Genomic DNA, 13,478 nt, shown 5'->3' on the forward strand with positions numbered 1-13,478 from the left:
TCACGGACGCTCAGTTGTTTTGCACCAAATTTACCTTTATAGCCCGTGAATGTCGTTGTAATTCGCTTTAACCTTTCCGAACTTTATGACAGATTATTTTACGTTAGGTTCAAGTGGTGTATGTGTGTGAGGAATTGGAAGCAAGCAGAATGTTTCTAAAGCAAACTCAGCGTCATTGCACATCTGGTAAAAACTAAGCTCAGAATCGATCCAGAATCGTTGGAGAGAGAATCGCGATGCATCGATTTTTTTTCACCCATCCCTACTAATAACGTGCTATTTAGCAAGTTTCACAATGAATGTTCCTAAAGTTTACCTCTCTCAAGGCTCAGAAGAGAGGGGCGGGGTCAGCAGAGCTTATTTGCATTTAAAGCGGTATGCAACAATACGGCCTGCTGTTTTCAAGGTTTTTTACACTACCATTGACAAATTTTAACCAAAGTATGTTATAGACTTTTCATTAAGACCCTAAACAATCATATCGACTTGTGGAAAATGAGCATCCGATGACCCCTTTAAGTATTAGATTTTATCACAAGTTAAAATTGTAGAATTTAAAAAAAAAAAAAAAATGTGTTGGGTGAGACTATACAAAGATGCCAAAATATGCTTACAGACAAATCTGACAGAGTAATCATTTATTTCTACCAAAAAAAAAAAAAAATCTAATTTGAATAACTCAAAAAAGTAAAATGGTACTAAACAGGTAAGAATAAACAATAAACCTAACAAGTAGCACGTTCCTGACATTTTTTGTTTGGAATAATCAACAAATCTTGCAGTAGGACTTTGATCTGACTTTGAAGGGTGTGATTGGAAAAAAACTAAACAAAAAAACAATCATTGGGTTATTAAAAATAAAAAAACCACTGTGTTACAGGCTCATTCAATGCTTTGTACCTGTATATGTGTGTGTGTGTGTGTGTGTGTGTGTGTGTGTATGAGTGAGTGAGTGAGTGAGCCACATTGAGAATGTTGTATAAACTCACCCCTTAATTTATGTATGAATGTATGATCTGCATCGTGTTGGATTTGTTGATTTTTATTGGACAAATCTGAATTTTAGTATTTCCCATTCGTTATCTATGGGTGCCCGCAAAGTACATGAATTGAGCCATTTTGTGTGTGTGTGTGTGTTCAGGTGTGTTCAAACTTAGGAAAAGTTTTGTACTTAGGCCAAGCCTTGTAATGCTCAGATTAAGGAAACTGTTTAAAAAATAAAAATCAATAGTGATTTGACATTTATTTAAAAAAAAAAATGGGATCACACCTTAGACCTTCGTACCCAAATTTGTCCACAAAGGACAAATTAAGGGCTGCTTTACAAAGGATGCTTGAGGGTTTAAAAAAACAAGACCCTCTAACACTAGCGTTCCCTATTCTTTTTCTATTCTGTTCAGTGTTGGGGAAAGTTACTTTTAAAAGTAATGCATTACAATATTGCGTTACTCCCTAAAAAAGTAACTAATTACATTACTTAGCTACTTTTTATGCAAAATAATGTGTTAAGTTACTTTTGCGTTACTTTTTAAATATGAGCAGGGCTTGATTGTTTTTAATACAAGAAGTTCTAATTATAGCAAATGTAAAAGCCCTTGCACACCAAAAAGTGTAATGAATAAACCTCAGGCTGAAGGAAAAGTAAATTCTCGTCTGTAAAGTAGAGCACAGGAGAAGAAGGTTCAACACTCTTCGGCAATAAAAAAAAACAATGAAGCACAATTGTTAGTTTATCTAAAGTCATTTTTGCTTATTAGTATGTTTGTATTCATTTTGTTGCTGTTGTTCTGCTTTGAATGCTTTTGAGATGTACAACATTGCCCTATGTCTGCCTTGTGCTATTGTGTAATGAATTAATAAAAAAAATAAAAAAACATTTTACACAGTCATATATCGAACTGCACATAGACGTCATCATTGAGCGTCCGCTGGGTCCTTTCACTCACTGCACGCCTGTCACGCCGTAGTTTCCAGTCTTCTATAGGTCAAACTACAGCAGCAGCAGAAGCAGAGATGATCCGATCATTAACTATACTCAAATACTCCCTGAATGTCTCTCAGAGGGCTCATGTCAGGCTGTTATCATCCAGCAGAGGGGTCGGGAAAATAATAGTCCCCGCGACATTCTCTGGAGGTAACGTTACATGTTAAACTTGTTTAGTAGCCTACGAGCCGTTAAATAATATGATCAGCGAATCAGAATACAGCAGCATGATGAAATATTATAACGGGAAGAATCATTTTAATTACATAAACGCAGGCTTTTCGGTTAAAACGTGTATTTTGTAATTGACAAAACAGGATTAGTGCAGAATAAGTCTGTCACTCAGTAATGTGATCGGACTAAGTAAATAATCTCTGCGTATGCAGATGTAAAGACTGTCAAGCATAGACAGTAGCAATCAGCAAATACAAACCCCTCTATTTGGTTAATACAATTTCAGTGCTGTTTAATTCTGATCTCTTTTTCTTCCTCAGTTGACACTAATGTCAGACAGCAGCTTCCTCACACCAGAGCTGTCAGACTGTGGAGCTCCACTGCTGTCAGACACAGCACACAACAGGCTGAGAGCCCAGAGGAGGAGACGCTCCACAGCATCATCACTGACACAGAGAATGTTCAAGGTACACTAAAGTTTGGGGTCAGAGAGATTTATTTATCTTTTTTTGGTAAGAAATTAATGCTTCCATTCAGCAACAATGCACTAAATTGAACAAAAGTGACAGTAAAGAACAGCTGTTTTATAAAGGATCATGTGACACTGGAGTAATGATGAGAATTCAGCTTTGCATCACAGGAATACATTACATTTAAATATATATTACAATAGAAAAGTTATTTTAAATTGTAATAATATTTCAGAATAATAGTTTTTTTGTATTGCTTTATTTAAAAAAAATTCAACCTTGGCGAACATAAGAGACTTACTTAAAAAAAAAACATTTTCCGATCCCAAACATTTGAATGGTAAAGATTCAGAAACTTAAATTATAGTTATATAGTTCAATTATAGTTCCATACTCTACATACTGTACCATATGGAAATGATAAGAATCTTGTTTCTTTGTTCAAATAAGGATCCTTCTCCAAACACGAGTTCCAAGCCGAGACGAAGAAACTGCTGGATATTGTGGCCAGATCACTGTATTCTGAGAAAGAGGTGATAAATTAAACAAAAAAGATGCAATGTGGTCCTGTTTGAATTAATTCTCTTAAAGCATTCAAGACTGTGTTGTGATTAACCGATGCATTTTTCAGGCTGATTATTTGATTTCATCCGATTTGTCATTATAAATTTGTATCATGTATATATCTGCAATATATTGAGATGGTCCTCACTGCAGAACACAAGATCCAGGGGGCGCAGTGAGGGGCTACTGAATATATTGGCCACCCTGTAGATTTATTTGATCAAAAACTAATAAAATAATTACATTTTAACAGCTTGATATGGATAAATATCATCATTTGGGTCTCATTGCAGAAGTTTTTGCACTAATAAATATAGCATTTAATTTCAAGGATTGGATTCTGATTTACATCTAAAAACCCATCCCAGAAATATCTATATAAATTATAACACTATAATATATGCATGAACAGAAGAAAAATCATATAAATACATGAATCAGTCTGCAACTTCATCTAATAGACTCAGTGATTTTGTGGCACAAACCTGCTGTGTTAGGTGTTCATCAGAGAGCTGATCTCAAACGGCAGTGATGCGCTGGAGAAACTGCGGCACAAGATGATCACAGCAGGAGGAGAAACAGCACCCATGGAGATCCACCTGCAGACAGATGCAGCCAAAGGCACCTTCACCATCCAGGTACCTTCAACCCATACAATCCCTCCATCACGGCTCAAGAACAGAATCATAGATTAGAATCAAATGAAACGGGTGTTATTGATACTTGACACTTTTTTTCATCTTGTAACAACAAACAGTGTTTTGAACCTTTAACACTTAACAACAGTGAACAGAACTCAGATGATTTCTTCAGAGGTGACTATTCTAAATGCCTCTGAGTGGCCATTGCAGTCTTAAATCAACAGGAATGTGTGATTGGTTGTAATGCTCAATGCAGCAAATAGCAATGCATGAAAAGAAATGTTTAATGCAACGCGAGCAGATCTAAATGTAGTGCTGCGATTGGGACTTCATCTATTTTAATTTCTCACATTAATCATAGCATTGCATTTAGTTCAGATGTGCAGGGGTATTTTTCTTGCCGTCATATCATGAGCTTACAGTCTTATTCATTAAAGCAGCTGAACCACTGTGACTTACATTATTTACATGACATTTTTCATAAAATATCTATGAAACATGTCATTTTACTAACAAATAACAACTGAAATATGCATTTAAAGCACTAATTTGTACATTTTAACTTACGCAATTATATGCATTCAAACTTTTAAAAAAAAAATTTAAAACTGTTTTTATACATTAAATGTAAATTTGCACAATAAATTTGAAATTGCACATGTATAAAAAATATGTATTTACATATTTTAAAATTGCATTAGAAGTATAAAATTAATGTTATTTTAAATTAATTAGCCTGTTATGTAATTTAACAACTGAAATATACATTTAAAGTACTAATTCTTGGATAATTTATATGTATCTGAATTCAACAGTGTGTACTTATACAGTGTGTACTTAAAAAATTAATGTTATTAATTTTAGTTTTCCACTGTAGTGACGGAGCACTTTAATTGTAGTGTAGAATGTATTGATCAACATTTTCTGCTCTGATTTGTAGGACACAGGTGTTGGGATGAACAAAGAGGAGCTGGTTGCTAATCTGGGCACCATCGCTCGATCTGGATCAAAGGTACGTCTCACTGAACTCTTCCAAAGACTACTGTTCCTCATTCAATCAGTGGTTTTATTTCAAGGTCCTTTTGTTCTTTCTCCATCAGGCTTTTCTAGATGCTCTTCAGAATCAAGCGGAGGCCTGCAGCTCCATCATCGGTCAGTTTGGCGTGGGCTTTTACTCCGCCTTCATGGTGGCTGATAAAGTGGACGTTTATTCTCAGTCAGCAGAACCAGGTGCTCTTGGATATAAGTGGTCCTCAGACGGGTGAGAAAAATGAGAAGAGAGATGAATTTAATAACAGTTTTAAGACAAAAAAAGATGTGCTTTTTTATTAGGGCTCCTTGATTATGGCAGAAATCATAATTACAATTATTTAAACATGATCAGGAGTTGGCAATGACAAAGTAACTAATACTAGCCTAACTAATGTAGGTTAAAAAAAGCCCTTAAACAACTATTGAAGATAAATCCATTGTTGAAGAGAAATAACAAATGATAGGGCAAATACAGTAGAAAAAACTACTGCATGTTACGTCAGTAACAATAAATGACTTGACTGATTTGGACATTACATTTGGGTCGAAAAGTGCACTGCTTTAAAGAAAAACTGGGTGGTACTATAGTTTTATGTCAATCATTGGGTTTTCTTGATTATTGGAAGCCAAGTCTGAAATCAAGACTAACATTACCATCAACACACAATGTAACTGGACATCTGAGCCAGCTTTTGCAATATTTATGGCTGGTAGACTATCTTTAGGCATCTAAAATTAAGACACAGTAAACATTTGAATAAAATGAATCACATTTTTGTGTTTTACTCACTGAGTTTTGTGTGTCTATAGCTCTGGAGTGTTTGAGATTGCAGAAGCTTCAGGTGTGCGTCAGGGGACCAAGATCGTGCTCCACCTTAAAGACGACTGCAAAGAGTTTTCATCAGAAGACAGAGTCAAAGGTGTGCAACCCACAAAACCACAAACATTGACATGAATCATGACATGCTTGGAGAAGAAACTCACCGAAGTGACTGTGGTCTGTTTTGCAGAGGTTGTGACTAAGTACAGTAACTTTGTCAGTTTTCCCATCTTCCTGAACGGACGGCGGTTAAACACCCTGCAGGTACAGTATGTGAAGTCTGTTTGTAAATGACCTTTGACCTCCCTGTGGCTCTGATGATCAGTCCTGAGCTGTTTTTCTCACTGCAGGCGCTGTGGATGATGGAGCCCAAAGACATCAGCGAGTGGCAGCACGAGGAGTTTTATCGCTATGTTGCTCAAGCCCACGATAAACCCCGCTACACACTGCACTACCGCGCAGACGCTCCGCTCAACATCCGCAGCATCTTCTACGTGCCGGAGATGGTGAGTGTGAGACGACAGCTGAATCGTTGACATTATGCATATAAAAAAATGACATTATACATATAAAAACTGTACAAATAAATAATATTATTAGTTACATGTTACATTACTAACAACTGAAGTATGCATTTAAAGTACTAATTTGCACGTGTTTTGATTTAATATTTTAATCAAGTATGTACTCTTATTGCACATACATACTTTTAAAAACAAGTATTTATATGTATTTAAAATTACATTATGCATTTAAAAATGAATATTTTTAATTCATTTTTATTTAATAACTTGTTACACAATTTACCGACAGAAGTATGTATTTAAAACACAAATTCATGCGTAATTTATATGAAATTATATGCATTTTAACTCAGTGTGTATCTGATTTAATTTTGTGTGATTTTTAATTTATGTACATAAATTGCATTATACATATGAACATTACTTTAAAATTTAAAATTAATTAATTTTTTTTAATTATACTTAATTATACATTTTATTTAGTAATCAGTGGTGTATCTGATTTTTATGTCACAAATATTTCACATCAATTTATTTGGTAATCAGCCATGTGATATAGCCTAATGACGCTTTTTGTGTGAGCAGAAACCTTCCATGTTCGACGTAAGTCGTGAGATGGGATCCAGTGTGGCCCTGTACAGCAGGAAGGTTCTGATCCAAACCAAAGCCACAGACATCCTTCCCAAGTGGCTGCGCTTCCTACGAGGTCAGATGAGTGTCCATACGTCTGCATGAAACAACTTTAAATGCATTATTAGATTAAAAAACAAAGGAAATTTGACTTGTGTGACTGCATTTGCAGGTGTTGTGGACAGTGAAGATATTCCTCTGAACCTCAGCAGAGAACTGCTACAGGAAAGCGCTCTAATCAGGTATAAACCTGCCTGAAATGTGATTATGCCTTCTGCATTTTGCAAAAAAACATGAATAACAAAGTCTTTTCTGTTAGGAAACTGCGGGATGTTTTACAGCAGCGGGTCATTCGGTTCCTGTTGGACCAGAGCAAGAAGGATCCGGAGAAATACGCTCGCTTCTTTGACGACTACGGGCTGTTTATGCGCGAGGGCATCGTAACCACAGCAGAGCAGAGCGTCAAGGTGTGAGACTACTCGTTTAGCCTTTTTAATTGGCCTGTTTATCTCTGATTGTGTTTAAACAGCTGATTTTTGTCTTCACAGGAAGACATCGCTAAGCTGTTGCGCTTTGAGTCGTCAGCGCTTCCTGCAGGACAGCAGACCAGCCTGATGGAGTACGCATCTCGGATGAAGGCGGGAACGAGGAACATTTACTATCTGTGCGCACCAAATCGCCACCTGGCCGAACACTCGCCGTACTTTGAGGCCATGAAACAGAAGGATATGGAGGTGAGACTGGAGACAATCAGGTCTACAGTTAATATTCACTGTCATACTACAGTGGGTCATACATAGCAAATGGGTAATGCATCTACAAGTTGATCCAAAGGCTGATACAATGCATTGCAGATTTGCTGGAAACAACTGTTAATTAAATTGCAATTAAAATGTACTCCTTTCATTCCCAGTTTGAAAGCATAAACTGTGCATTATCCATTGATAAGGCTGTTGATATGTTTTGAGATGAACACAAGGGGGTGCCTACACTGCTGTTAATCTCAAAATGGCCAAAAGTATTGGACAGCAGCTAATGGAAAGCTAAAAGATGCATTGATTAAATAATTTTGTTGTGATCAAAACAATGCAAAAATTATTCTATAAAATTTTCTTGTGATCTTGACTTAAAAAAAATGCTTTTTCAAGGTCTCGATTTTTTTCATCTTAAGAAAAGTCAGATTCAAAAGGTGCTTAATTGTAAATGTTTAAATAACTACATGCAATTTAATCATAATATAAAAATGTACATTTAATAATATATTGAATAATAACAAATACAAAAACATGTTTTTTATTTAATGTCTGTCTGTTCTTTTACACAACAGGGTAAAACAAAATGGAAAGCTCACTTAATATCAAAAACTATTACGTTTTATTAAGACAGTCACTCTTCCTCCTAATTAATATAACAGTATATATATATTAAATTAATAACCTTGTTAAAAACATGGTTTTTAATCTCTAACCTTTTATCCTTCAAAAGTTAACCTTCAAAACTCTCATTTAAATATTATTAAATGCGTATTTATTTTTGACTAATCATTCTGTATTTATATTTCAATATTTATAAAATAATGCTTGTTTGATCCTATATTTAATTGGTTAAACATTTACAGTTAAGCACAAGGATTTATTGAGAAAACTTGATTGCAGCAAAACAACAGAAAAAGATGTGGCTGTTTTTGACGTTCTGTCTCTTCCTGCAGGTCTTGTTCTGCTTCGAGCAGTTTGATGAGCTCACGCTGCTTCACCTCAGAGAGTTTGACAGGAAGAAGCTCATCTCAGCCGAGACCGACATTGTTGTAGATCATTACAAAGAGGAGAAATTTCAAGACAGCAAACCAGGTAAGACAGAAGATCAGTCAATACAGTCACAATTATCTGTCGTTATCTGAGACATGTCAACTAAAGAGTGATTTCTGGATCTCTTGAATTGATGAATTAATGTTCTTGATTCCTTGCCTTGTTTTGCCAACAGTTATAATTGTGAATTATAGAGATGCACCGATACTGAATTTCTCTGCCGATACGATTATTCAGAATGCTATCGGCTCATGCCGATGCCGATACCGATAGTTATGTGTGAGTTCAAATTTGACGTGGTCGCATTTGTGCCAGTGCGTGGTCTGCGCTGCTCCAAAACGTCTTCTCTGCTCCATGCATAAAGCGCACGCTGCAGAGCCACCACACGGAGTAAGATTTCTGATCACATGAAGAGAGCGAGAGAGGCGCTTTCAATGCAAGCTTTTTGGGAGCAGAGTCTGGTTTTCGTCAGCACGAGCGGTGAATACTGAGGAAACGATGGTGGACGGGATGGAGGATTTGCTTTTCAAGCAAAAGTAAAATAAAAGACTGCTTCTTAAACCAGAGAAGGTGAACATGTTGGTTTTGTCTTTGCTGTTTATCTCACGTTACGCTATGGAGGCTCTCTTTAAATGTTCTTTATTTATTTGATTCCTCAGTGTTTGCTAAACGTTCTGGTGTAGCCTATGCCATGCCTCGTCTTATTCGTTTGTTAATTACATTATACAAGTTAGTTTGTAGCATACTGTTTTATTGTTGTTGTGCTTTTCAATTAAGAATAACAATGAATTCATATTTCAATCATTTATTTTAAACGGTGAATAGATGTAAGCAAAACAGACAATTATGTTCACAAAATTCAAATCACAAATAATACTGATGATTGTTACCATAAACTTAAACGTTCCTTTTTTCTTCATAATTAGCCTACCTTAATTCCAGATTTATTCAAATATACATATAATTATAAGTAAAAAAGCTCCTCTTCAGTGTTGTTCAACTTATGGCCGATATTGAAATAAGTTGCTTTTATCAGCCGATACCGATTGTTGACCGATACATCAGTGCATCTCTAGTGAATTAAGCATTTAGACAAATAAATGAGAGGCCAATTAGCCAAAAACTCATAAGATCAGCCCGAGTCAGTGGTGATATGATTGTGTTGTGCAGCATCAGAGCGGCTGACCGATCAGCAGGCAGAAGATCTGATGGCCTGGATGAGGAACGCACTTGGACAGAGAGTCACCAACATTAAGGTAACCACATGTACAACAAAAACAATTAAAAAAAAAAAATTATACTGATTGTGTGGCAAAGGTAACTTTTAGTAAAATCAGTCAAAATGCAACTATTTTTTAAAAATGCATGTATATACAAAGAATTTAGATAATTGCATTATACATGTATACAAAATATTTTTTACATTTTTAATTAGCCTGTTACATTTAACAAAATAATTTAATATTTTATCTTCACATTTTTTAGTATTCAACATCGTCTGATTTCTTTCCCGAAATAATAATTTCAACTTCAAAATCTATTATGATCACTCTTTGTATGTATGTAATATTATAAAATATTGTCTGTTAAATATACAAATGCATTTAAAGCATTAATTCAATAATTCAATGCAATTAAATGCATTTCTTGAACTTAAATTGCAGTATGCAATTAAAAACTGCATATATATATATCATTTTAAAGGGGAAAATTGCACTATACACATTGCACAATTTTAACTTTAATTAGCATGTTACACTGTTTATTTATATATATATATATATATATATATTCAGTTGTATTTTTTATTTAGTATTAGTGGTGTCTGATTTTTTTCATAAATCACTTATTTTCTTACATAAAATAATCCAAATTAATATTTAATGTCTGTTTATGTATCATTTAACAACAATATAAGCTAATATGCATTCATTTAATATATATATACATTTTGCAATTATGCATTTCATTTGCATACAAATTAAAACAAATTTACATTTTGTTTTTCATATGTGTTTTTCATTATAATAGCAATTTCATCTCTTATTGGTATTTCATGTCCATTTATTTATTTGTTTGGTAATCAGCCTTGTAATAAATCTGGACCACTCTTTGTATTATGATGATGATCAACAAGGTGCTTAATTGTAAATGCTCAACCATGTACAGAATTTAGCAAATTCAAACATTGATTTTAACTCGCATGTGTAGAAACCTGACAACAATGATTAGTATTATTAACATTAATTTACCAATGTTTCCATAGGTGACGCCGCGTCTGGACACACACCCCGCCATGATCACGGTGCTGGAGATGGGTGCCGCTCGGCACTTCCTGCGCACGCAGCAGCTCGCCCGCAGCTCAGAGGAGAGAGCCCAGATCCTGCAGCCCACACTGGAGATCAACGCTGGGTACGAGACTATGAACATTAACACTCCAGATGAACAGAAATAATCAATCTCACAATCAGTTTACATGAAGACAAAACGGTCCAATATCCCCAGAATAACTTCCTTACAGTGAAGAGATGCAGATGAACACAGTGTTATATTGCTGATGTGACTTAAAGGAATAGTTCACCCAAAAATTTAAGATTTTCTGAAAATACACTCCCCTTCTGGCCATGTAGATGAGTCGGTCTCTTCATCAGAACAGATTTGGAGAAATGTAGCATTTTATCACTTGCTCACCAATGGATCCTCTGCAGTGAATGGGTGCCGTCAGAATGAGAGTCCAAACGGCTGATAAAAACATTACAATAATCCACATCACTCCAGTCCATCAATTAACATCTTGAAGTGAAAAGCTGCGTGTTTGTAAGAAACAGGCGTCTTAACTTAAAACCATTGCTTCTGGCCAAAATACAAGTCCATAACCCTTAATAGCGCTTCCTCCTGTGAAATAATCCATCTGTTGTTTTCCTCTCACATCAGAATCAACCCACATATTTGTTTACAGCTCTATTGGACCATTTTCAGTTTTAAACGGTGCTTGATCTGTGCATGTTTCTTACCTGACTTCTCTCTCTGACTTTTTTACTGGATAAGGCAATGTTATGAATAGAGAAGTTATATTTTAGCTGGAAACAACAGTTTGAAGTTAAAACACAATGATGGATTTGTTTTGATTACTTGTGGATAATTGTGATGTTTTTAACCAGCTGTTTGAACTAATATATAGCATATTGTACTTGCATAAAATGTGGAAATGCTGTGGTTTCTCTAACATCAAGCGTTTGTTTGCAGACATGATCTGATCAAGAAGCTTCATGCACTGAAGGACTCAAACCCTGAGCTGGCACAGCTTCTCCTTGACCAGGTAAAGAAATAGTTTCCCCCACTCAGAGCACTATTTCTAATTAAAAACTAAATGCCATTTTTACACACCAGATATATGACAACGCCATGATCACCGCTGGCCTGAACGAAGACCCTCGTCCGATGATCTCACGGCTGAATCAGCTCCTCACTCAAGCCCTGGAGAAACACTGACACCCATGCTGAAGTTCAGCCTGACAGACTTGTTTTGCCTTTATTAGAGCCATGCATGGATGCACAAAGGGAGCGTCCCATGCTGCGGAGGTCATCGCACACTAAACACAAACAAACGTTGTTTATATGAAGACCTGAGAATCTTTGTGGAGGTGTGACATTGTCGTTTTGGTCGTGTTTTAAGCTGATAGGATGGTTGTCAGATTGGAGAAAACAACTAAGCACTTTGTGCTGCCAGAACTGCACTCCTGAATTTACCTGAAAAGTTGCAAGAGATATTTGCATAGCAAGAAGATTCCAGTGAAACATTGCATGTTGAATATTGACATCTCTTGTACCTTTTTGCTCTAAAATTCTTCACATTTCAGTCCATTGATTCTGTACATTAACAGGTTTTTGATTTCCATGAGGAAAATACTAAAAAACAAACGTGGTCTCAAATGCTTTTCGCCCATTTTAAATTTAGTTTGAATCCTCACAACAATTAGAGAGGCTCTAATAAAACATTTATATGGGTTAATGCTTTGATTTATTAAAATGATCAATAACCATTCTTGTGCTTCCTTAACGTCTCAAATTCTACAATTTCATAAAGGCGAAAGAAAATTTGTCTTAGCTAAATGTGATCATATCCAGCTCTTCGAAATGAAATGGGAACCCAGTGCGCCACTCTCCGCGCTGCAGCTGCGCCGTTCAGACAGCAGGAGGCGCGGTCCGTGAGGCTGATGGAGGCAAAACAGCCAGTTACAGTAGATCATGTGGATTCTACCTCACCTTACCGTTAAGATGAAGGCGCACACACACACACACACCAAACGCTGTGTAGTTCGTGTTAACTGTACATTTTCAGGTAGTTTAGACAAAACTGATCAAATAATTCAAAACACATTTTAAACGTTGTTTTATCAATCCCATCACTAGCTTTTAAACAAATGCTCCTGCGGCATGACATGATTTTTTTTTTAAACGTACAAATATCCCATGCAATCATTAAATTAATTTGACTAAATGCTGCATGCATACGAATTACAAAAGTTTAAAATGTCAAAATAACTTTAGATGGACACTGTTTAAAATAACTTTAGATGGAGCTTAGATGGCCAGCTTCTTTTAATAACCTACTAATGTGTGTATTTCCAAAATACTTCCATGTGCAAAAGGCCACATACTAGACTAAAAACCCGACTGAAGACGTCGTTCACGCAGAACGCGTTCTTGCGTTTAACACAAAGCAGCGATGAACGCAGGGTTTAACCCCTTTAGAAACGGCGTCTTAAAATGTGGCGCAACTGTGAGACCTCGATAGAACTTCGCTCGTTTATGTAGAAAACAATAGAAGGGT

General features: G+C 35.8%; 1 protein-coding gene across 1 annotated transcript; it reads left to right on the forward strand.

The window, feature by feature from the left end:
- The first annotated feature begins 1,922 nt into the window (after nucleotides 1–1,922).
- On the forward strand, nucleotides 1,923–12,689 carry LOC306857395 (heat shock protein 75 kDa, mitochondrial-like). Its single transcript, XM_079397318.1, has 18 exons — nucleotides 1,923–2,134; nucleotides 2,479–2,625; nucleotides 3,079–3,161; nucleotides 3,690–3,830; nucleotides 4,774–4,845; nucleotides 4,934–5,094; nucleotides 5,676–5,785; nucleotides 5,876–5,949; nucleotides 6,036–6,191; nucleotides 6,795–6,915; nucleotides 7,012–7,081; nucleotides 7,159–7,306; nucleotides 7,388–7,573; nucleotides 8,548–8,686; nucleotides 9,815–9,900; nucleotides 10,911–11,056; nucleotides 11,891–11,963; nucleotides 12,035–12,689. The coding sequence occupies exons 1-18, from the start codon at nucleotides 2,014–2,016 to the stop codon at nucleotides 12,134–12,136; spliced, it is 2,136 nt and encodes a 711-aa protein (XP_079253444.1). The 5' UTR covers nucleotides 1,923–2,013; the 3' UTR covers nucleotides 12,137–12,689.
- The last annotated feature ends 789 nt before the right edge of the window (nucleotides 12,690–13,478 follow it).

The sequence above is a fragment of the Barbus barbus genome (genome assembly GCF_936440315.1).
Source record: "Barbus barbus genome assembly, chromosome: 3".
Lineage (NCBI taxonomy): Eukaryota > Metazoa > Chordata > Actinopteri > Cypriniformes > Cyprinidae > Barbus > Barbus barbus.